Raw genomic sequence first — 25,486 nt, 5'->3', positions numbered from 1 at the left:
AGCATATTGGTTGTCATAGCTCTCATGTCACTCCAGATTGGCGAACCTCGGCACCCCAGATGTTTTGGAACTACATTTCCCATAAAGCTCGTACACTCTGAAGTGTGGTTGAGCATCATGGGAAATGTAGTTCTAAAACATCTGGGGTGCCAAGGTTCGCCATCACTGCCCTAGACTGTTGTATGTGGGGAGATTAGACTGGAAGCTTCTTAGGCTGCATTCACACCTGGGCGTTTTGAATCCGGGGCAAAATCGCCACGATTCTGACCGTGATTTTTTTTAAAACGCTCTGCTAAAATGAAGAATCACACAATGTGAATTTCAGATGCCATTCATTTTAATGGTGCCTAAAATTGTTGTGTGGTAGTGATAAATCCCGCTGCAGTCATGGCGAACCACAACGCGCAAAGGTTGCCACCCGAAAGAAGCTGCTAATCCTTTTTTGGGTGACCAGCTTTGTGTACTGCAGTTTGCCACGATTGCAACATAATTTATCGCGTGACAATGGCGGCACAACCTGCGGAAGACACGTGACAAGCCTTGTGTCGCCATGCTTAGGGGAGGGGCCAGGACGGCGGAGGAGTCGGCACACATGCTCTTTGGAGCAGCTGCTGTTACACAAGTTTTCAAGCCTATTGCATTGAATTTTATTGTCTGTTTGCTGTAGTTTGGTGCACTGGAAGCACCGTTAACCGCTTCAGCCCCGGAAGATTTGTCCCCTTCCTGACCAGAGCACTTTTTGAGATTCGGCACTGCGTTGCTTTAACTGACAATTGCGCGGTCGTGCGACATTGCACCCAAACAAAATTGATGTTTTTTTTTCCCCGCAAATAGAGCTTTCTTTGGGTGGTATTTGATCACCTCTGTGGTTTTTATTTTTTGCGCTATAAACAAAAAAAGAGCGACAATTTTGAAAAAAACGCATTATTTTTTACTATAATAAATATCCCCCACAAATATAAAAAAACTTTTTTTTTTCCTCAGTTTAGGCTGATATGTATTCTTCTACATATTTTTGGTAAAAAAATCGCAATAAGCGTGTATTGATTGGTTTGCGCAAAAGTTATAGCGTCTACAAAAGAGGGGATAGTTTTATGGCATTTTTATTTATTTTTTTTATTAGTAATGGCGGCGATCTGTGATTTTTATTGGGACTGCAACATTATGGCGGACACGTCGGACACTTTTGACACTATTTTGGGACCATTGTCATTTATACAGCGATTAGTGCTATAAAAATGCATTGATTACTGTGTAAATGACACTGGCAGGGAAGGGGTTAACCACTAGGGGGCGATGAAGGGGTTAAGTGTGTCCTAGGGAGTGATTCTAACTGTGGGGGGGATGGGCTTGTAGTCACATGACAGCGATCAATTCTCCTGATGACAGGGAGTGGTGATCTCTGTCATGACATAAGCCAGAACAGGGAAATGCCTTGTTTACAGATACTTCCCCGTTCTGAGGCTCCGTGACACGATCCCCGGGAGTCCGCCGGTCCCGCGGGCACAGTCACGCTGTACACGGCGGGTGCACGCGCATGCGCCTGCTATCCCCGGCTCTATCCCCACTGCTGCCATTGTGCCGATGTATATCTTTGTGCAGCGGTCGGCAAGTGGTTAAAATGTGAGTACCCTGATGGTTTTATCTCCAATAAACATCATGTCTAAACGATAATACACTATCCGGCCTATTTTTAATTTTAAATCGAGGAAAGCATCATTGGATCATTGGATTTATCTGGGGTTTCCATAGAGACCATTACACATAGAGCCCAGAGGTGGTTCAGCTGCTTTTCCAGACCAAACTTATGCTGGCCATACACTATACAAAAAATCGGCCAAATCCATTTTTTGAAAAACGGACATTCAGTCGTGAGAACAAACAATAGTGCCATCATGTAATGACTGAAAAATCGTTCAGTGGACATAAATGAATGAATTTTTTGTTTGTGTTTTTACATATACCTAGTGCAAACAGTTCGGATAGGAAACACATTAACCTTTCAATATATCGTTCGGTAGAAAATTTCCAAACCTGTCCTTTGTTTTTTTGGGCTCATTAACTGGCCGAAAAACGAACGAACTGGCCAAATGACCGAATTTCGGACGATTTTTCATATAGTGTATGGCCAGCATTAGTTGTGCGGTCCCACACCCTGAGGTGAGCACAATCACACGGGGGGGAGCACGAGTCTGAAGTCACCTTATTATTGTTTGGAGCACTGTTATACAATCACAATATTGGATATTATTGAACTTCATTATCCACGTCTTTCACTGTGGACTTGCTTAATATAAGAACTTTTTATCATTTGACACTGGGAGTTTGTTTGGATCCCTGTTAATATTGTTTGATATGCACATATCATCCGATGTTGTATACATATTAATCATTTATTAATATATTTTGCATTAGCAATTTATATTCTACTTTTAGCGATTATATCATGGTGATATTTGAGGATTTAATCACATAGCGCTGCATTATTTATTTATATGCGCAACGCGTTTTTAGTTGCCTTTAAAAAAACAGCATCAGAAATTTGAGTTGTGTGATTTGTCATTTTACCAGGACGATTCCGCCCGCGATTTAAAACCCCCAGATGTGAATGCAGTCTAAGGGTTCTGAGACTGATGTGGACGGGCTGTTGTTTGTGTTGATAATATTGGGTACAGTCTACCGATTGACTTCTGTGCAACCAGCCTGTCGGGTAATTTCAAAATGATCAGTGCTGCTGGCTATAGCCGATAACACTGATCAATGTGTGGTGATAGCAGGGAAGGCTCCCCATCATCAGAACACAATAGCACAGCGGAGTGATCCCCCCATCTACATTAAATGTTGAACAAAGAAAAAAAAAAAAAAAAAAGATTATTGTATGGCCTTCTTTACAGTATAAGCTGGGAAAATGTGCAAATGGTTTCAAAATGCACAAATTGTAACCTGCTAGTATTATTTATTAGAAATAACACCTTTAAAGATGGCCATGCTCTAGCAGAATTTTCAATAAAAAATGTTGGTGTTCAGAACGTTCAGAATGTTTGTTTCTTAGTGCGGTCTAATTGACGTTCATTCTTGACCACAGTGATGAGAGAGGATTTCACAGTGTATGTGGTATTCGAATGGGAAAATGACATGAATTTCAATATCGAATTTATTAAAAAAAATGAAATTTTGAAGTACTTACGAATGGCATTGGTCAAGTCTCTGTAGGCATTATCTAATGTACTGACAAGATTGTTCGTATTAACATTTGTTCAACACTACTAGTGTATGGCCAGCTTTAGCGTCCGGTCACACCAAATCTGACTTTGAAATTGTGCGACTTCACTTGAAAAGTCATTGTTGCACCAATTTGAACAGTTCCCTTGCTGACAATAGAGTGCAAATTGTCATGCGATTACGACCTGTCAAATCACATGACAGGTCGCATCGGTGTGACCGGGGGCTTAGTCTGATGATACAGGGAGTATCTGATTGCCTCCAGGATCAGGGAGGAATTTTTTTCCCTGTAAGTTTGACTATTCTTTATAAAGGTTTTGCCTTCCGCTGGATAAACAGCTTATCTGGGGTTATAAAGAAGCAGGTTGTTATTTATTTATTTTTGTCTATTAGTTTAAATTAATGGACGTGTGTCTTTTTTTTTTTTTTTTTCCAACTCCAAAAAAAGGTATACATGTATCATTTTTAACCTGATTATTAGTAATTATGTGTACATAGTTGGCGAAGGAGGGACGGCTGTGCTTGCAGAATCTGGAAGTTGTTGATATTATTGTTTTGCTGTGGAAGTAGTAATTACCTGTGTTATGGAAGTTTTCTCCTTCTCTCCTTTCTCTCCTTCCATTCTTCTCCTTTCCTCCTTTGTTTCTTTCCCCCCCATTCTTCTCCTTTCCTCATTTCTCTCCTTCCCTCCATTCTTCTCCTTTCCTCCTTTGTTTCTTTCCCTCCATTCTTCTCCTTTCCTCAATTCTTCTCCTTTCCTCCATTCTTCTCCTTTCCTCCTTTCTTTACTTCCCTCCATTCTTCTCCTTTCCTTCTTTCTTTCCTTCCTTCCATTCTTCTCCTTTGCTACTTTCTTTCCATCCCTCCATTCTTTTCCTTTCCTTCCTTCCATTCTTCTCCTTTCCTTCTTTCTTTCCATCCCTCCATTCTTCTCCTTTCCTTCTTTTTTTCCTTCTCTTCATTCTTTTCCTTTCCATCCCTCCATTCTTCTCCTTTCCTTCTTTCTTTCCTTCCCTCCATTCTTCTCCTTTCCTTCTTTCTTTCCTTCCCTCCATTCTTCTCCTTTCCTTCTTTCTTTCCATCCCTCCATTCTTCTCCTTTCCTTCTTTCTTTCCTTCCCTCCATTCTTCTCCTTTCCTTCTTTCTTTCCTTCCCTCCATTCTTCTCCTTTTCTTCTTTCTTTCCTTCTCTCCATTCTTCTCCTTTCCTTATTTCTTTCCTTCTCTCCATTCTTCTCCTTTCCTTATTTCTTTCCTTCTCTCCATTCTTCTCCTTTTCCCTTTCTTTCTCCCTTTCCTTCCCTTCCCTTCCTTCCTGTATGATAGTGTAGTAGTGTAACCAGCCTGGAAGCTCTTTGGGGCAAAGGGACTGACATGAATGTGATGTTATCCTCTGTTTATAATACTTGGTACGTTATTTTTGGGCGCAGGGACTTGGTGGCAATGACACCTTGGTTAGCAGTACTTTCAACATCACTTTTCAGTCCTAACAGTTTATGGAGATTTAATATACAGCGGGTAAAAGAAGTATTGAACATGTCAGCAATTTTTCTAGGTAAATATATTTCTAAAGGTGCTATTGAACTGAAATTATCACCACATGTCGGTAACAACCCATGCAATCTATACATACAAAGACACCAAAACCAACACATTCAGAAATGAAGTTATGTTGTGTAATAAAATCTAATGACACAGGGAAAATGATTGAACCCGTGAAGAAAGGGAGGTGCAAAAAGGCATGGAAAGCCAAGACACCAGCTGAAATCTATCAGTTATTGGAAAGCAATCCTACTCCTTGTCAGTGCAAATTAATATCAGATGGTTTAGTCTCAACTGACGGCCTATAAAAAGATAAAAAGATGTCTCATTACCAAGGTGTCACACAAGAAACATCTCATGATCAGTAAAAGCAAAGAGCTCTCTCAAGACCTTCACAACCTTATTGTTGCAAAACAAATTGATGGAATTGGTTACAGAAGAATTTCTAAACATCTGAATGCTTGTTCAGAAGCTTGTTCCTGTAAAGCTTCTTTAAAGTTTGCTGCTGGGAGAATATAGTCTGGTCAGATGAGACCAAAATTGAACTTTTTGGATGCCATAATACACATCATGTTTGGAGGTCAAATGGCACATCACCCCAAAAACACCCCCCATACCAACTGTGAAGTTTGGAGGTGGGAACATCATGGTGTGGGGCTGTTTTTAAGCATACAGTACTGGCAAACTTCATATAATTGAAGGAAGGATGAATGGAAAAATGAACCAAGATGTTCTTGATAAAAATCTGCTGCCATCTACCAGGATGATAAAGATGAAACGAGGGTGGACATTTCAGCAAGACAATGATCCCAAACACAAAGCCAAGGAAACTCTCAATTTGGTTTCAAAGAGAGAAAATAAAGCTGCTAGAATGGCCCAGCCGATCACTTGACTTGAATCCAATAGAAGATCTATGGAAAGAACTAAAGATCAGAGTTCATAGAAGAGGCACACAGAACCTTCAAGATTTGAAGAATGGGCCAAAATCACACCCGAGCAACGCATGCGACTAGTTCCGCCATACAGGAGGCGTCTTGAAGCTCTCATTACCAACACAGGATTTTGTACAAAGTATTAAATACATTTCAGTTTAGCGTGTTCAATACTTTTCCCTGTGTCATTCCATTTTATTACACATAATGTCATTCCTGAACGTTTTTTTGTTTTGGTTTCTTAGTATGTATGGATTGCATGGGTTGTTACCGACATGGTGAAAATGTCATGTCAATATATTTACCTAGAAAAATGGTGAGGTGTTCAATACTTATTTTACCCGCTGTAAATAATTACTCCTGCGCTGCCAATTGATCAAAAAACCTACCAATATCTCATGTGAACCCACTGAGCTGCTGCCAACACTGTATATATATTCTCACATCAAACCATAAATACCAAAACAAATAAATGTTGTTGTGCTGCTCTGTATGTGTAAAAAAGAAAACAAAATACATACATATGCAAAATGCAAAAAATATGTGAATACGTGATAAAGTAAGTAATACCACAATTCCAGTGCTCCAAAATATACAACAAATATGTGAATACATGATAAGATGAACGATACTACAACTTGTGGTGTTCATTTTATCACGTGTTCACATATTATTTGTATATGTATGCATTTTGTTTTCTGTTTGCACAACACCATGTGTTTTTTAAGTATTTATGGAGATTGGAAAACTGTAGAGAAAATTATTGCTTTTTGTTGCTAAACTCTTCTTTTGGAAATACTAGTTGTCTGGCTGTCTCTGGCTTTAATATGTTCTGAACAACCAATCCACAACTAGAATTGTAAACATCAATTTATTTTTCATGATATATGCAGTAAGTCTTCAATTCTCAACTGGTTAAAGCGATTCTGTTGCCATTTAAAAAAAAAAAAATTAAAAAAAGGATTTACTGCTAAGAAAAAAAGAGTAGTACCTTGGATTACGAGCATAATCCGTTCCAGAAGAATGCTTGTAATCCAAAGCACTCGTATATCAAAGAGAGTTTTCCTATAGGAATCAATGGACACTCAGATAATTCGTTCCAGTGTCACTGCTATTGTATGCAGTACTGCATGTGGCCAGAGGTGGGGGGTGCTGGGGACGCTTGGGAACGGAGTGTCTCTGAGTGTCTCCAAGCGTCCTCGGCACCCCCGCACCTCTGGCTACATGCGGTACTGCACACCCCAGAGGTTTGAATCCTGCTCGTCTTGCGAGACAATACTCGCAAACCGAGTCAGGATTTAAAAAAAAAAAACGCTCGTATTGCAAAATGCTCGTAAACCGCGTTACTCGCAATCTGAGGTTTTACTGTACTTACTGCCAAACTCTGCTGTCTTGAGGCCATAATCTTGCTGAAAACTCTACAGCATTCTGAAATCTTCCAGGTGTGCCAGATTTCTGGGCCCCCCCCTGCACTGTGTGGTTTCTTCTGCTGCCCTCTACATCACTACTGTGTCCTGTAGTGATACATCGGCTGGAGGATGAAACCACAGAGCTCAGTGGGGGGACCCGGCATCTGACACCCCGTAAGTGTTAGATGCAGAATATTTTTTAGCAGTGGCACAGGTGAGTGTGAAGCATTTTTTTGCAGTGAGTGCTTCTTTTTCCTTTTATAAAATAGTGAGAGTCAGTTTGACCAGTTTAGGACCTCAGACGTATGGGGTACGCCCTAAAAAAATCTTGGCTGTCAAAATGAAAGCCTGGTTCTGGACAATTAAATAAATTAACGTACAAGTGCTTGATGTCTGTAAACACGTCTAAAAGTGTTACATGCTTTTACAAGCATCAGGCGTTTCTTTTTGCCAAAATGCTGCTACTAGGAGGAAAGGCTTCTAGAAGAGTTTGCAAAACATCTTGTGTGCATGAGGCCCAAAATGCGTTCAAAGGTCTCATGCACACTGCAGCTCAAAGAAGCGACTCCTAAAGGCTTGTTTTTTTTCTACCTGGAAACTCCCCTCTATGTTAGCCCATGTGTCCATGCACACTGTGGCTTGTTCAGGAGTTTCCAGGCATATGCTCTTATAGGCAAAAAAAAATACCACCAAACTTGCATTTTTTGAGAGGAGCTTTCGAGCACAAAAGACGCCTAAGTGTCCCAAAACGTATGAAAAATCACAAAAAAGCATGAAAGACCATTAGAAAGCTCAAAGAAGCTCGAAAACACACAAAAATAATAGGAAAAATTAGCTATGGGGAGGGTTTGTGGAAAAAAAAAAAAAAAACGCTTATGCTCAAAAAAGCTCAAAGGAGCTCAAAGAACAAAAACGTGCAAAAGAGCACAAAAAAACACAAGCTTCTTCAAGATGAAACAAAAGCTCAAATGCCTGTAAAAGCAGCTTTTTTTGAGCTGCACTGTGCATAAGCCCTTTTTTAGAAGCTTATTTGAAAAATACAATGTAACATTACTGTTACATTGTATTTTCTTTGTTTTTTCATGTAGAAAACCGGCCACCAAGATGAGGTAAGTCCCGTCTCCTGGACCGACATTGGACCAGTGTGCTGTCTATAATAGGAGGCGGGGCTTTGTTTGGCAGCAGCCACTGAGCAATTCAAATCCAAGCTGTGTCGCAGCGGGAGATCCCTGCTTTTTGTGATCTGGCTGGCTCTCATCCTTGTGATCCCCGTGCACTGGCAAGGCTGCATTGATGGGCACTGGTGAGGCTGCATTGATGGGCACTGGTGAGGCTGCATTGATGGGCACTAGTGAGGCTGCATTGATGGGCACTAGTGAGGCTGCATCGATGGGCACTGGTGAGGCTGTATTGAAGAGCACTGGTGAGGCTGCATTGATAGGCACTGGTGAGGCTGCATTGATGTGCACTGGTGAGGCCTGGCACTGGTGAGGCTGCATTGATGGGCACTGGTGAGGCTGCATTGATGTGCACTGGTGAGGCTGGGCACTGGTGAGGCTGCGTTGATGGGCACTGGTGAGGCTGCATTGATGGGCACTGGTGAGGCTGCATTGATGGGCACTGGTGAGGCTGTATTGATGAGCACTGGTGAGGCTGCATTGATAGGCACTGGTGAGGCTGCATTGATGTGCACTGGTGAGGCTGGGCACTGGTGAGGCTGCATTGATGGGCACTGGTGAGGCTGCATTGATGTGCACTGGTGAGGCTGGGCACTGGTGAGGCTGCATTGATGGGCACTAGTGAGGCTGCATTGATGGGCACTGGTGAGGCTGCATTGATGGGCACTGGTGAGACTGCATTGATGGTGACCTTTTAACTGAATATGATGTCAGTTAAATCAACTTTAGGCTCTGTTCACATCTTGGCATCCCGTATCCATGGCAGAATCACGGGACGCCCATGCGATCCTCGTCACTTCCAATGGCACCTCGATCGCATCGTGATTTTGCGCAAATCACGCAAACAGAATCGAAGGATGCCTGTTGCCTAAAAGAAGTTGTCGGCCAACGAATCGCGGTATAATCGCACAAACAGAATCGTGGGACGCCTGCCAGTTCTTGTACTTCTTTTGGGCGACAGGCATCCCACGATTCTGTTAGCGCGTTTTTACTGCGATTCATCGGGCGGCAAAATCACGCTGCGATGGAGGTGCCATTGGAAGTGACGGGGATCGCACGGGCGTCCTGCGATTTGCCGTGATTTGGATAATACATTATTATTGTCTTTGCACTCTAAACATCATTCCATTGACATGCCTAGCACCATTGCCTTAAAGTGGATGTAAACCCTCTCCTATACCCAGTGAAGTGAACAGCCTCATATTTGCTGTATCACAGATGACCCTATTTTGCTTTATTTTTATTGCTTTTGTTTGTTGTTGTTTTTTTGTTTTTTTTTTAACTGTTGCTACTTAAAAATGTGCAAAAGAGAAGCCTTACCAGTTTGTAACATGGTCATCTCTCCCGATCTCTAAAATGAATAGATTATGTTTGCTAATACAAAGTTTGTTTGACATTGCACCAACTTTTATTTTTCAGACAGGATTCCATCATGGCGAAAGACAAGAAAGTTGAAGCCAATGACATTGAGGGGAAGGATCAAGTTAATGGGGATGTCACTGTGAACATTGCCGACCCCAACGCCAAAAGGTGACTGTGCAATAATAAGAATAAATGTGATTGTAAAAAAAAAAATCTCGGTTAAATTTTCAAATGCTGTTCCATGACCTTCTGACAGTCAACAAGTCCGCTCCTCTTCTGTCAGCCAAGGAGACACAAATCCTGATGGATCACAAAAATTCAATTATTAAACAAATTACCTAAATTGAATTTCCTTGTTCTCTAGAAAATAAAGTATTAACCACTTAAAGACCAGGCCTTTTTCTGACGTTAGTTGTTTACAAGTAAAAATCTGTATCTTTTCCTAGAAATCACTTAGAACCCCCAAACATTATGTATAATTATTTAGCAGAGACCCTAGAGAATAAAATGGCGGTCATTGCAATATTTTATGTCACACTGTATTTGCGCAGCGGTCTTTCAAGCTCAGTTCTTTTGTAAAAAATAAACTTTCATGAATTAAAAAAAACCCAAAGGAGTAACGTTAGCCCAATTTTTTGTATAATGTGAAAGATGATGTTACACCAAGTAAATAGATACCTAACATGTCATGCTTTAAAATTACCCACACTAGTGGAATGGTGACAAACTATGGTACTTAAAAATCTCCATAGGTGACGCTTAAAATAAAATTTTAACGGTCACCAGTTTAAAATTACAGAGGAGGTCTAGTGCTAGAATTATTGCTCTCGCTCTAACGATCAGGTCGATACCTCACATGTGTGGTTTGAACACTGTTTACATTTGCGTGCTTTTCTTATTTATTTATTTATTTATTTTTACACTGTCCCATTTCATTTCTTTTTTTTCATCAATTTTATTGCTGTCACAAGGAATGTAAACATTCCTTGTGACAGCAATAGTCACGTGTCAGGTATTTTTTTGGAGGGATCTGGGTTCTATAGGACCCCTTTGCACTTAAAAGCATTCAAAATGCCAAGTTTGGGTGTTTTTAATACGGACATTTTTTTTTAATTTGGCGCCTTTAGGGCTCCGGTAAACCGGAAGTCATGACGCCGGTTCTGGGTTACTAGATCTGAGACCCGATCAAAGCCGATTATGGCTTTGATCGGGTCTCTGGCCAGCCGGTGGACGTGCCGGCTTGTCGCCCGGGCCTCCCGGTGGGATGGGAGAGCCTGAGTGGAGCGGCTGGAGGGAGGGGGGGGCGTCCCCTTCCACTGCTTTTGATAACAATCGAGCAGCTGCTTAGCCGCATCGGTTGTTACCACAAGAAAGCTGTCGGCTCTAAAAAACGGTACCGGGGCAACTGCAGGCGTAACCCCGGTACAACCACTTGAAGCAGAGTGACGTACAGGTACGTGATTTTGCGGCAAATGGTTAAAAAAGTCTAGTCCATTCAAAAATATATTTTAGTTAAAGTAATACTAAACGCACACTGTTTAATTTACATTGCCCCTTCTACTTCTGTATATGGGTGATGGCAATGTCATTATGTTGATTTAAAAAGAACATCTAAGTACCTTTTTCCTAATTGATATACAACTGTCACATGACCCAGCTCTCTCCCGGCATGTCTGCAGGGAAACATCAGCAGGAGGAGCGTCTAGTCCTCTGCTGCTGGTCACATGTACAAAATATTTAAAAAAAAACTGCCTTTGGAATACAGCGTAAAAATAAATCCATTAATATCTATAAACTGTTATAAATTGTCATACAAATATATATTTGAAATCAAGTCTTTATTATTTTGTGGAAATAACATGGTGTGGGCGGATTTCTGCCAGTCACATGCTGTGTTGCGCCCCTCCAGCCTGTGTTTTAGAATAAGAGGGAGGTGATTCCTTCATCAATCTACATGTAATAGTCTGCCCCCATTGTGTTTAGCTATTTAGTGGGCATGGAGGAGGAGGAGGACGGTGGGAGTGGGCTGTCATTTACCACTGTGTATTCACCCACATGTGTGGCTCTATAGTCACATGAGCTGCTCAGATGTGATAGGGAGGAAAGGCTCAGCATAGAAACTTATTAAAAACTGAGCATGTGCAGAATTGCCACCCCAGCTGCAAAATCCCTAGCTGAATTGGGGACATGGACAGAAGGTGGAGATAGAGAGCAGCAAGATCTACCAGGTTTTTTGCAGAATACAGAAAACGAATCTCATAGTGAATGAGTGAATATGAACAGCATGTATTACACCTAGATAGTTTTTTTATGATGTGGGTTTAGTGTCACTTCACTTGCTTCAAGACAAGGCTTCAGACAGGGTTTGTTAAAGCTCTCTGAACACCAATCAAAGCTCCTGTCACTAAATAAAATGGTTACCTTACAATCCTGTTTACACCTTGCTTTTGCTTGGTGCTTTGGTGGGGCTTCAGTGAGGCTTCGTGGAGCTTCGATGGGGCTTCGATGGGGCTTCAGTGGGGCTTAATGGGGCTTTGGTGGAACTTCGATGGGGCTTCAGTGAGGCTTCGTGGGGCTTTGGTGGAGCTTCGATGGGGCTTCGATGAGGGTTTGTGGGACTTCAGGTGAGCTTTGCCATAGACTTCTATGGAGGCTTTGAAGACGCTTTGAAGCACCACTGAAGATACACGGGGTATAATTTTTGAAGCAAAGCTAAAGCAAAGCAAAAGCAAGGTGTAAACAGGACTGTAAGCTAACCATTTTATTTAGTGGAAAGGGGTCCCACCGCTCAGGTAGGCACAGACCAGTGGAGATGAAAGCCAGTGTAGTGTTTATCCTTCAGAGGGGGAAGAGTCCCAGGTGCTGGCTGATGCAAGATGAAGCAGGAAAATTGAGGAAAGCTGGAAGCCGCACACCGGTGTAATGATGAATACTTTATTTAAAAAGCTGAATCATGAAGAAACACAAAACATTACAGCAGAAGCGTACAGAAACAGCTGACGCATTTCACACTCATGAGCACTCATCGTGATGTTATGGAAATGATTAAGAGCTCCAATCGAGCTCAAGGTTATCTGCTGCTGTCTCTAATTTGAAAAGTGTTGATATGCATGCATATAAAAGTAAACACACTGAGACACGCTCAGTTTCGTTACTGTTACACTTCTAATTTATTCAAGGCGGTGTTAATGTTTTATACACACAAATACGTCATTGCTATGTCAGTCTAATAGGTACATCTCATTGGTTAAGATAGAAAAGAAGATGGATAATTTTCATAACGAGGTTTGGCTCTCTCTGGTCTTATCTCCAGTTCCGCATTCTTTTGATGTGTGGGAGGCAGGGGGTAATCGCCATCTTGAGAAAATATAGGAACAGAGCAAATCTGTATACTTATATAATGAGTAAGGAGAAAAATATGTATGCACATAAGAAAATAGACATTTTCAGATTACTATTATTATTATCTACATCACATTCCTTCACAGTGAGTGTGAAATGCGTCAGTGTTTCTGTACGCTTCTGCTGTAATGTTTTGTGTTTCTTCATGATTCAGCTTTTTAAATAAAGCATTCATCATTATACCGGTGTGCGACTTCCAGCTTTCCTCGATTTTTCCTGCTTTATTTTATTTCGTGACAGGAGCTTTGACTGGCGTTCAGAGAGCTTTACTAAAACCTGTCCGAAGCCTTGTTGAAACCGAAGCAAGTGTAAATGAGCCCTAAAGGTGATGCATCATGGGCTTGCTTCTTATGTCTTGAATACCTCAACAGTAATATCCATTTGCCGTAATTTGTATATCTGTGTACCTGTTTCCTGGGAGTTTTTGGTGCCCCCCACCCACCTTTGTATGTTCTACCTACTCCTGGTACATTCTTTATAATTCTTTATAATATGTAATAAAACACTAGCAGGGAGAGTGGGGACCTCTGGTAATGGCCATAGCAGGTAGCATAGAGAGATGCAAGAAATAGTCCATTGAGAATCCAGCATCCATCAAATACTGAAATGTATGTTTTGGATGGCCTGTACCTTTTAAAGAGACCCTGTCAACAAACAAAAATGCAGTTAATAGCAATTAAAGTATTTTTAAATGTTTACTGTATACCTTCCAATGATTATTTTATATTCACTTGCAATGTGCCTTTAAAATGTCAAGAACATTTGACAAGTCATTTCCATAGATTAGCCTCCTGCCTCCTTGCATGTCATGGCCTCTCCTCTTCTGGGAGTATCTAATTATTTTTTGTGCTGGCCCAGCTCCTCCACCCCTCTCCTCACCTCCCTACCTAAACGTTTATGTAGCTGTCGGGGAGGAGTGAAGGGGAATACTATAAAGCGTCATTGTGTGACAGCGCTGGGGCTACTGACATCAAATCCAAGATGGTGGCGTCCAGCAGCAGTCTCTTTTGGATGTCTACACAAGGAAGGATTTTGTTCACGTAAATAGCATGCATAAAATACTTTACATACATATACTTTGATAGAAATATTTTTATGAAATGAATGGCCTGGTCTCTTTAACCACTTAAGCCCTGGTAGATTTGCCCCCTTAATGACCAGGCCATTTTTTGCGATTCGGCACTGCGTTGCTTTAACTGACAATTGCGCGGTCGTACGTAGTTGTACCCAAACAAAATTGGCATCCTTTTTTTCCCACAAATAGAGCTTTCTTTTGGTGGTATTTGATCACCTGCAGTTTTTATTTTTTGCTCTATAAACAAAAAAAAAAGCGACAATTTAAAAAAAAAAAAAAAAAAACAATATTTTTTACTTTTTGCTATAATAAATAACCCAAGTAAAAAAAAAATTAAAAAATGTCTTCCTCAGTTTAGGACTATATGTATTCTTCTACATATTTTGGTAAACAAAAATCGCAATAAGCGTATATTTATTGGTTTGTGCAAAAGTTAAAGCGTCTACAAAATGGGGGATAGATTTATGGCATTTTTATTATTTTTTTTACTAGTAATTGCGGTGATCTGCAAATTTTTTTGGGACTGCGACATTGCGGCTGACAGATCGGACACTTTTGGCACTTTTTTGGGATCATTGACATTTGTACAGTGATCAGTGCTAAAAAAAAAACACTGATTACTGTATAAATGTCACTGGCAGGGAAGGGGTTAACACTAGGGGGCAATCAAGGGGTTAAATGTGTTACCTAGGGAGTGATTCTAACTGTGGGGGGGATGGGACTGCCTGGGGGAGGAGACCGATCGTTGTTCCTAAGCATTAGGAACAACTGATCAGTCTCCTTACCCCTGACATAACAGAGATCTGTCTATTTACATTGACAGACCTCTGTTCTGTCTCTCTCAGGAGCGGTCGCAGGTGCCCGGCGGACATGGAGACGCGCCCCTTAGTGCTTTTAAAGCGTCCGACGTACAGGTACGGCAACTCGCCCAGGGGAGCCAACCTACCGCAGTATAACTGCAACGGCTTGTCGGGAACCAGTTAAAGAAGATATGATTATTTAACCACTTCCCACCCAGCCTATTATAATAATACAGCTGAGTGGGAGCACCATTGTCCCAGGTAGACATCATATAACGTCCTCCCACTCGTGCCATTCACAAATTGCTTATATAGTAATCATCACTGTAATAAGCAATCCCAGTGTAAAAAAACATATCAAATAATGACAACTACATATCAACATACATCATTTTAAAAAATGCACCATGCCTCTTAATAAATACCTTGGGGTATCTACTTTCCAAAAAAGGGTAATTTGGGTAATATTTGTACTGTTCTGGCATTTTAGGGCCTCAAGAAATTAGATCAGCCGTCAGTACATTAGGATTGATTCATTTTTAAATATACCTGTATATACCATAGATTATAGACTGAAATTTTCACACAGAATAAATAATATATACTGATTTGGGTTATTTTTACCAAAGAATTGTTGCAGGATACATTTTTGTCTAAACTTATGAAGAAAGATTATTTATTTGCAAAGTTTTATAACCGAAATAAAGAAAATACCACCAAAAGCTCTATCAGTCTCATAATGATGATAAAAATTTCATATGGGTACAGTATTGCATGACTGAGTAATTGTCATTCAAAGTGTAACAGTGCAGCAGGCTGAAAATTGGCCTGGGCAGGAAGGGGGTGAAAGTGTCCAGTATTGAAGTGGTGAACGGCTTGCTGACCATATACTGTATATATATGGCGGCAAAGCGGCTCCTCTGCGCAGGATCACGCACCTGCACTTCCGGGTCTGGGGCGCTCACGTGCCGCTTGTGACCCGCTCCTGCTGTGATTGGACACAGCGAGAGCCAATCAGCAGGTCCCGCCGATCGTTCCAGAGAGAAGCAGAACGGTGGTCTGCCTATTTAAACAAGGCAGATTGCCGTTCTGTGAGAAGGGAAGTAGTGATCCTGTATATCTTCTAAGCAGGAACGTAGATCTCTGCCTTCCCACAGTACAAACACCTCCCACACACAGTTAGCAAGCACTCCCTAGGAACACATTTAACCCTTTGATCTCCCCTGTTAACCCCTTCCCTGCCAGTGTCATTAATACAGTGACAGTGTATATTTTTAGCACTGTATTAGTGTCACTGGTCCCCAAAAAGTGTCACTTAGTATCTGATTTGTTCGCCGCAATGTCACAGTCCCGCTATAAGTCGCTAATCATTACTAGTAAAAAAAAATAAAAAACTTAAATTCCATAAATCTATCCCATAGTTTGTAGACACTATATTATAACTTTTGTGCAAACCAAGCAATATACGCTTATTGGCATTTTTTTACCAAAAATTTGTAGCTGAATACATATTGGCCTAAATTGATGAAGAAATTGGATTTTTTCATTTTTTTATTGGATATGTATTATAGCAGAAAGTAAGAAATATTGTTTTGTTTTTGTTTATAGCACAAAAAATAAAAACCGCAGAGGTGATCAAATACCACCAAAAGAAAGCTCTATTTGTGGGGGGGGGGGGGAGACAACATTTTTATTTGTGTACAGCATTGCACGACCGAGCAGTGACATATCGCAATAAATGGCCTGGTCATGAAAGGGGGTAAATCTTCTGGAGCTGAAGTGGTTAAAATGAAACAAAAATTGTCAAAAGGACGAAGTCTTTGAACTACTATTCCACAGCACTGTTTATTTTTGTTGTTGTTGTTAAATTCTATATTTTTGCTAACAGTAACATTCTTAAATTTTACATATGATTTTTATAAGAGAATATGCATAATGTATTGCTCATCTGACCATGAATTTATATCTTGAAATTAATTATGTGTCCAGTGTAAAAGTGCATGCCAGAAGTGAAATATAGTTTCTTGTTGGTCTGAGCTGTAGGACGTTTATTACATTGGTAGAACTTTGGACTTTTCCTGAACATGTACTTCACATGCTTGGAACAACCTTTTTCAGTACAGTGTTAGAGAACAATATATCAGTGCAATAAATCAGAAGTGCTTTAAAGTAAATATCTATAAACCTGGAGCAAAACTGGAGCAAGACCTTGACATACAAGGCGTGTGACTATCAGCAGAAAGGTCTATCTATCTATCTATCTATCTATCTATCTATCTATCTATCTATCTATCTATCTATCTATCTATCTATCTATCATTAGGACCACTGACAGGTAAAGCGAATAACATTGATTATGTCGTTACAATGGCACCTAAAAGTGGGTGCAATATTTTAGGCAGCAAGTGAACATGTTGTCTCTGAAGTTAATGTGTTGGAAGCAGAAAGAATGGGCAAACATAAGGATTTGAGCGACAAGGACCAAATTGTAATGGCTAGATGACTGGGTCAGAGCAACTCCAAAACTGCACCTCTTGTGGGATGTAGAGTTGCCACCTCATCCCTTCAAACCCGAAGACATATGAATTACACAGGTTCTGAGGCTAATTTAATGCAGATAAGGCACTGAGTGAGTTTAATTATCACCTTAATCAGACACAGAACCTGTGTAATTAATATCTTTAAAGGGATGAGGTGGCAACCCTAGTGGAATGTGCCCGGTCTGCAGCGGTCAGGATCTACAAAAAGCGGTCCAAGGAAGGAAAACTGGTAACAAAAAGGCTCATGGACGGGCAAAACTCACTGATGCAGGTGGGGAGCAAAGTCTGTCCCATGTAGTCCGGTCCAATAGAAGAGCTACTGTAACTCAAATTGCTTAAAAAATGAATGCTGGTTCTGATAGAAAGGTGTCAGAACACACCAGTGTCCATTAGGGGTGCCCGGGCGCCGCCCCCTCTCTCTACGCCACCCCCTATATGCAATGAATAGCATGAATCTATCCACGGCCACCGCGTCCACCCCCTATTCATGCGTCCGACCCCTTTCAGGGCACCGGGCGCATGATTTACTGTGGCCAGGGTTTTTTTTTAAGCACCTGATTAGAGCCAGAGACTCTAATAGGCTTCAAAATAGGATGGGCTCGGGTCACAGAGAATGTGCTCCGATCCCACCCAGGTGTGTTACAACAGCGAATGAATATTCGCTGTTGAAACACCAATCCTTTTCCGATTAGCCGAAAAAGAGAAGACTCCCGATCGATTGGCCGCCGAGGAGGAGGGAGGAAACGGAAGCCGCCGCCATGATGACCCGTGGAGAGCAGGAGAATGGGAGGCCGCCGAGCAGGGGAAGCCGCCGGTGATGGGGTAAGTGCGACCGACCGGGGGGGTGGCATACTGTTTGCCGCCCCCCCCCCCACGGCCACACAATTGTTGGCCAACAATTACGAACGTAGTGACGTACTAGACGTACTACGTGTTTTTTCAGCTATTTAGCGCCACCCTTTGGGCTCCTTCTGCTAATCTCGTGTTAGTAGAAGTTTGGTGAGTGTTGATTTCATTTCATGCTTTTCAGTTCGTTTCTGAACAGCCGTTTGTCAACCAGCCATGTTGCGGAATTGGAGGAGATAACGTGTTATTTATTATTGGCCTTGGAGTTATTGCTTTGACATTATTTTTTTGGTTGAATAATGATTTGATTTGGTATATTTTCTATATTTTTGGATGCATAGAATGCACTTTTTGGTTAAGTTCTGTTGGCAGAGAGCATGTCTAATTTTATTTGTTTTCTTTTTTTAATGCACAATAAAAAAATCGTGTAGAATAATACTTGGCTATGTGTTTTACTTTAAATGACAGTTTGGGAGTAGGCAGTTACATTTTTAAATACAATGTAAAATTGACAAAGGAAACCAACATAGTTATATCTTTGATCTTAAAAACAACGGGATAATGGTGTTGTGGTAACTTGCTCAAATTAAAAAAAAAAAAAAAAAAAAGCATAATAATATTACTTTTGATATCATTAGAAAAAAAAAAGCCTTTGAAAATGTGTTTGCCATAACTCCATCAGTATCACCAGCAAAGCAGCTTCATTATTATCCCATTAAAGAAGAAGAGAATTGTGCGCTGCATTTGGAGATTTCATAATTTGCCGTGTCACGAATGTTAATTCTCCATTACGAACGCTAGTTTACAAGACCGACCACTTCTGGCTTGTCCTTGCTTCCGAGCATGCATTTTTGTACTTTGGACTTTTGTCCGACGGACTTGTGTGCACACGCTCGGAAAATCCAACAACACACATTTGTCCGTGGAAAATTTAAAAACCTGCTAGCCAACATTTGTTCGCGGAAAATCCGACAACGGTTGTCCGATGGAGCATACAAACGGTCGGATTTTCCACCAACAACCTGTCATCACACATTTCCCATCATAAAGTCAGATTGTGTGCATGAGGCTTTAGACTTGAAGGGTCAGGGCTGTGTCTGCAGCCAAACAGGAACCTACTCAATAATAGGTGGGTGGTCATAATGTTGTGGCTGATCAGTGTATATATACAGTATATAAAAGCAGTGAAAAATGGTTTGATATTCATTATGTGCTGCAACCACATTGAAAATGTTCCACCCTGACCCTAATCCAAACCTATATAGAGCCAGTCAGAACCAGTAGAAAACTAAACCTTCACTATTAAGTTATTAATGGTATGTATAGTTCAGCCTCACCTCCAGGAAGCACTTATCTCCTAAAGCAAAGTGCCCCCTATCTTATCCCATGGGGGGACCATGGTAAGTGCTAGGGTCCCCAGATCAGTAGTAGCCTAAAATGGCAGCGCCCAGCAGTGAGCAAACTGCATTTTGTTACAAGGCGATGGATCAACCGTTCAAGGAAAACAAAATGCAGGATGCATTCAGCCTGAAAAAACAGCAAGTTATAGATTTTTCAGAAAGTACAGTACATTTGTGGGGACAGGGAGACAAAGAGAAGTAAGGCTGGACATTATAACAATGGAGTGCAAAAATTACTACAAATAAAAAAAAATGAATATTAGATAAATATTCACACATGCAAAGACTAGTTTGCATGTGTGAATAGATACATGCATGTCCCGAACGAGAAGCACCGCCCGCTGACCCGACCCGGAAGTGACTGGAGCCACCACCGTCCGTGCACACCGCTGAATGCTGTCCCCGCCATCCGGAAGCCCTGTACACCAACTGGGTGGCCGGAGGAATGACAGTATCGCGGACACACATCCATAACAACAGCATTGGACCTTCTCTTCACCCGGCAGTCGGAGCGGATGACACCATGTTACATGCCTATTCCCTTTACACCTTTGTGAGTGTATTTGAACACATTTTTTAAATACTTGCATACTGCACTTAGAGGGCGCTGTTCTTTTTGTCCTTTTTTCCCAATAACACAGAGCCCTATGGAGTCAGGCTGCACCTGCTCAGTTTGGTGTGTATTGCTAGAGAGGCTTTTTTTTTTCTTGGGAGAGTGCATGTGATCAGCACAGGGCCAATCAGCACTGTCCAGACAGAGGGTCAGGGGTCCTGCAACCTCACAAGACAGTCAGAAAACTCCTCCTACAAGCTTTAACCAGTGCTTGGCTGGACACTGATAGAAGTCACAGGAGTGCTGTACACTGCTGATGAGAAAAGGCACCCTGTTTCCCCGAAAATAAGACCTAGCGTGATTGTCAGTGATGGCTGCAATATAAGCCCTACCCCCCAAATAAGCCCTACCCTGTTTCCCCGAAAATAAGCCCTACCCTGAAAATAAGACCTACAAGTAATTTAACTAGGGCTTATTTGGGGGTAGGGCTTATATTGCAGCCATCACTGACAATCACGCTAGGTCTTATTTTCAGGGAAAAAGGGTATTTAGCAGTTTATATTTATTCAAATAATTTATTTCCCATGTTCTGTGTACTGTGGGAGACCAGATATAGGGAATGCAGGGTCCTGGGTTTAGTAACACCAAAAGAGAAGTGTGGGGTACGGCTTTTTTGCAGATATATACTTACCTAGGCGGCTGCTGCATCTGTTCCCAGCACCTCTGTACTGAGAACCGAGCGATCGAACACTGCCGATTGCTCAGTCTTCACAGTTCCCCGAGCAGAGAGCTGCTGACTGCCAGTCCCAGCTGTCTCCTTGCTCACTGGAGCGCTGGGTTGTGGAAGGGGCGGCCGGCTCAGGCTCTCAGCGGCTCGCTGAGAGGCTGAGCCGGGTGTCGGTCCAGGGCCCTGGCGGATCCCGACTCTGTGGTGCAAAACGAACTGCACTCCTGTGATCCACAGGAAAAGTACAGCCAAATGAGCTTTGGCTGTACTTCTCCTTTATGGTTTGATAATAAAACCTGGAAGCTGATTGGTTATTATGCAGATGTGCACCAGATTTAGAACTCTCCAGTTTTAGTAAATCCCTCTATATAGATCTTTAGTTATCAGTAGAGGGATCACCAGCAGGAGAATGGAGGTCCTGGTTTCCCCATATAGATCTTTGGTTATCACTAAAGGGATCACCAGCAAAGGGGGAGATGTGAGTGAAACCTTTAAATACATGAAGGGTGTGAAAAAGGTTCAGGAAGGCAATATTTTCAGGACTAACAGGAGGAAAGTTCAAACCTAATCTTAGAAATTACTATTGTTGATGCTTGGAATACATTTCCGTCAGAGGCAGTGACTCAACCGCAATTGGATTCAAACATGCTTGGGACAAACCTAAATCTATACTCAGACAAAAAAAAGTGAAAGAATGTAAATAAAACAAAAAATATAAAAAAATGGGGCAGACTCAATTGACCACTTGGTCTTTTTTCTGCAACCACACAGTACCAGCATGTTACAGTCTAATGGCCCGCACACACAATGCGAAAATCGGACGACTGATCGTCAGTTTTATTACACATGCTAGGCGCATATCGAAAATAAAGAGGTTACTAAAGGTACGAAAATTCTCAAACAACATAATAAAAAATCGGAAGTGATGTCATATGTTGTAGTGTATTTGTATTGTATTTTTGAATGCCAACTGTACTGATTAAACAAAAATCGTACGATCTGGTGTCATACGAGAAAAAATGTCATGTTTGTCCGATCGGATAATATCAAACGAACTGTCGTCATTGGCTCTCAAAAGCTCTGTACTAACGATCCGATTATAGTACGATCGCAACAAAAGCGGTATTTTTCGTCTGATTTTCGGATCGTGTGTACGGGCCATAAGTGTGACATTTTTGATACACTGTAAACTTTTAAGGCAACTGTTTGGTCAAATGCAACTGAAAAGTATAGATTAGAATGGCAGTTGGAATTTTATGTCTAGCCTGCTAACTGGCAGGTAATGTTTGTTTGTCTTTTTTTTTTTCTTTTTTTTTCTTTTGTTACTTTTTTATGTAACGTAAACATTTCTAATAAAAAAAGAATTTGACAAAAAAAAAAATGTAATGACTGTCAGAGCCTTCTCAGTGCTGCTTATCAGTGCCACCTATCAGTGCCACCTATCAGAGCCCATCTGTACCGCATATCGGTGCCCATCAGTGCTGCATTTCAGTGCTGCCTATCAGTGCTGCACATTAGTTCCAGCTCATCAGTGCCGCCTCTTCAGTGCCCATTAGTGCAGCCTCATCAGTGCTCGTCAGTGAAGGAGAAAACAAAATTTTATAACAGGAACAAAAAAAAAATTGGTCTTTTTTAATTTGTTTAGCAAAAAATAAAACCCCCAGAGGGGATCAAATACCACAAAAAGAAAGCTCTATTTCTGGGAAGAAAATGATAAAAATTTAGTTCGGATGCAGCGTTGCACGGCCACACAATTGTCATTCAATTGCGGCAGGGAAGGAGGGGAAGTGCCCTGTATTGAAGTGGTTAAAACAGATGGGCTACAGCAGCAGAAAACCACACCGGGTGCCACGCCTGTCAACTAAGAACATAAAACGGGGCCTAAAATTCACACACCAAAATTGGACAATAGAAGATTGGAAAAACGTTGTCTGGTCTGATGAGTCTCGATTTCAGTTGCAACATTGCAGATGGTAGGGTCAGAATTTGGAGTAAACATGAAAGCATGGATCCATTCTGCCTTGTATCAACAGTTCAGACTGGTGGTGGTGTAATGTGTGGGGGATATTTTCTTGGCACACTTTGGGCCCCTTAGTACCAATTGAGTATCATTTAAACTCCACGACCTACCTGAGTATTGTTGCTGACCATGTCCATCCCTTTATGACTACAGTGTACACATCTTCTGATAACTCCTTCCAGCAGGATAATGCACCATGTCACAAAGCTCAAATCATCTCACCACTGGTTTCTTGAACATGACAATGAGGTCCCTGAACTCCAATGTCCTCCACAGTGACCAGATCTCATCCAATAGAGCACCTTTGGGATGTGGTAGAATGGGAGATTGGCATCATGAATGTGCAGCCGACAAATCTGCAGCAACGGCGTGATGCTATCATGTCACTATGGACCAAAATCTCTGAGGAATGTTTCCAACACCTTGTTGAATCTATGCCATGAAGAATTAAGACAGTTCTGAAGGCAAAAGGGGGTCCAACCCGGTACTAGCAAGGTGTACCTAATAAAGTGGCCGGTGTGTGTTTTGGGTGGACTGAGCCTTTAAATACATGGAAAGGGCAGCATCACCCATGACAATGTGATTGTGACATGGAGAGCTATCTCTTAAATGTGACTAAAAATAAAATTGCGGAAATGAAATGGTGCACCGCTGATAACAGGCAATAAAACCCTGCTACGGCCTCTGTGACAAAATGTTGTGTGTCTATATATATATATCTCCATTCTGTCATTTTTATCTAATACTTCCAGTGTACTTTCTATGATATTAAATAACACAGATTCCTGATGACGTAATGTGGTCCCTGTCACTATGGATTACAAGAAAACTACTAGGACCTAGACATTTCTTGGAAAAACAATAGGTCTTAAATGACCGGAAAAAAAAAAGGGTACATAATTCAATTATTCTTAGTGCAGCAATGGGGCAGTAAAAGGAAGGATTTTACCATGCACGTTAATGTCCTTCTCCTATCAAGTTAGAACTAGAGGACCTACAGTATCTATCAAAGTGTTTGTAAGAAGCTGTCATTTAGTGCAGGCATTTGTTCCACCCATGGCCTGTTGCTAGTTTGGCATCTACACAACTATTTCTGATTAGTGTTGATAAAGATACAGAATTATTTGGATGCATAGTCCGCCATGAAAAATGAAAAACCCAGAGCAGGGGAGGTCAGTCAACAGATTGTAGGGGCCTGAAGGTCACCCCTGATGGCTGAGAATTCAGAGGCCAACACACATTTTGGTGCCTCGAGCGTTAAGCTTCGTACACACGATCAGATTTTCCGAGGGGAAATGTGTGATGACAGACTGTTGGCGGAAAATCCGACCGTGTGTACGCTCCATCGAATATTTGTTGGCCAACTTCCCGCGGACAAATGTTGGATAGCATGTTTTAAAATTTTCCGCGAACAAATGTCTGTTGTCGGATTTTCCGAGCGTGTGTACACAAGTCAGTCGGACAAAAGTCCAAAGTACAAACACGCATGCTCGGAAGCAAGGACGAGCCAGAAGCGGCCGGTCTTGTAAACTAGCGTTCATAATGGAGAATTAACATTCGTGACGTGGCAAATTATTAAATCTCAAAATGCAGCGCACAATTCTCTTCTTCTTTAATGGGATAATAATGAAGCTGCTTTGCTGGTGATACTGATGGAGTTATTGCAAACAAATTTTCAAAGGCTTTTTTTTTCTAGTGATATCAAGAATAATATTATTATGCTTTTTTTTTTTTTTTTTTTTTTTTGGGGCAAGTTACCACATCACCATTATCCCATAGTTTCTAAGATCAAAGATACAACTATGTTGGTGTCCCTTGTCAATTTTACATTGTATTTTTTAAATGTAACTGCCTACTCCCAAACTGTCATTTGAAGTAAAACACATAGCCAAGTATTATTCTACACAATTTTTTTTTTATTGTGCTTTAAAAAAAGAAAACAAATAAAATTAGACATGCTATCTGCCAATAGAACTTAACCAAAAAGTGCATTCTATGAGTCCAAAAATATAGAAAATATACCAAATCAAATCATTATTCAACCAAAAAAATAATGTCAAAGCAATAACACCAAGGCCAATAATAAATAACACGTTATCTCCTCCGATTCTGCAACATGGCTGGTTGAAAAAAATGGCAATCCATGTCAATATCAATAAAAAAATCAACCAAAAAAATTATCCATACCAATATCAGTAAAGTATTTAAAATTAGCCTGCCAATAAAATTAATGAACTATTAAAACTGATTATTTTTTGTTGTCAAACTGATCTTGATAACTATTCCTTTACTAATATTTTATTTATCGTTTTATTTGTTTCAATTATTTTTTATTACATTTTTATACACATAAAAACAAAAACATTCCATTTTAAGACCATATAAAAGTATATATATATACATACACATATACATACACATTCACAATACACAAAACACAAAACATAAAACACAATTGACAAAAACATGAATCTATCTC

At 40.9% G+C, this 25,486-nt stretch overlaps 1 protein-coding gene across 1 annotated transcript in view; it reads left to right on the top strand.

The window, feature by feature from the left end:
- Window positions 1-25,486, top strand: part of LOC141144225 (ATP-dependent translocase ABCB1-like) — a 134,145-nt gene that overhangs the window by 3,723 nt on the left and 104,936 nt on the right. The window contains 1 exon segment of the mRNA XM_073629683.1: window positions 9,702-9,812. Within this exon segment, the coding sequence (XP_073485784.1) occupies window positions 9,715-9,812 (98 nt within the window). The 5' untranslated portion in view covers window positions 9,702-9,714.

The sequence above is a fragment of the Aquarana catesbeiana genome, linkage group LG05 (assembly GCF_042186555.1).
Source record: "Aquarana catesbeiana isolate 2022-GZ linkage group LG05, ASM4218655v1, whole genome shotgun sequence".
Classification (NCBI taxonomy): Eukaryota; Metazoa; Chordata; class Amphibia; order Anura; family Ranidae; genus Aquarana; species Aquarana catesbeiana.
Note: the sequence above shows the minus strand (reverse complement) of the source record. Positions and strands in the feature narration are given on the sequence as shown.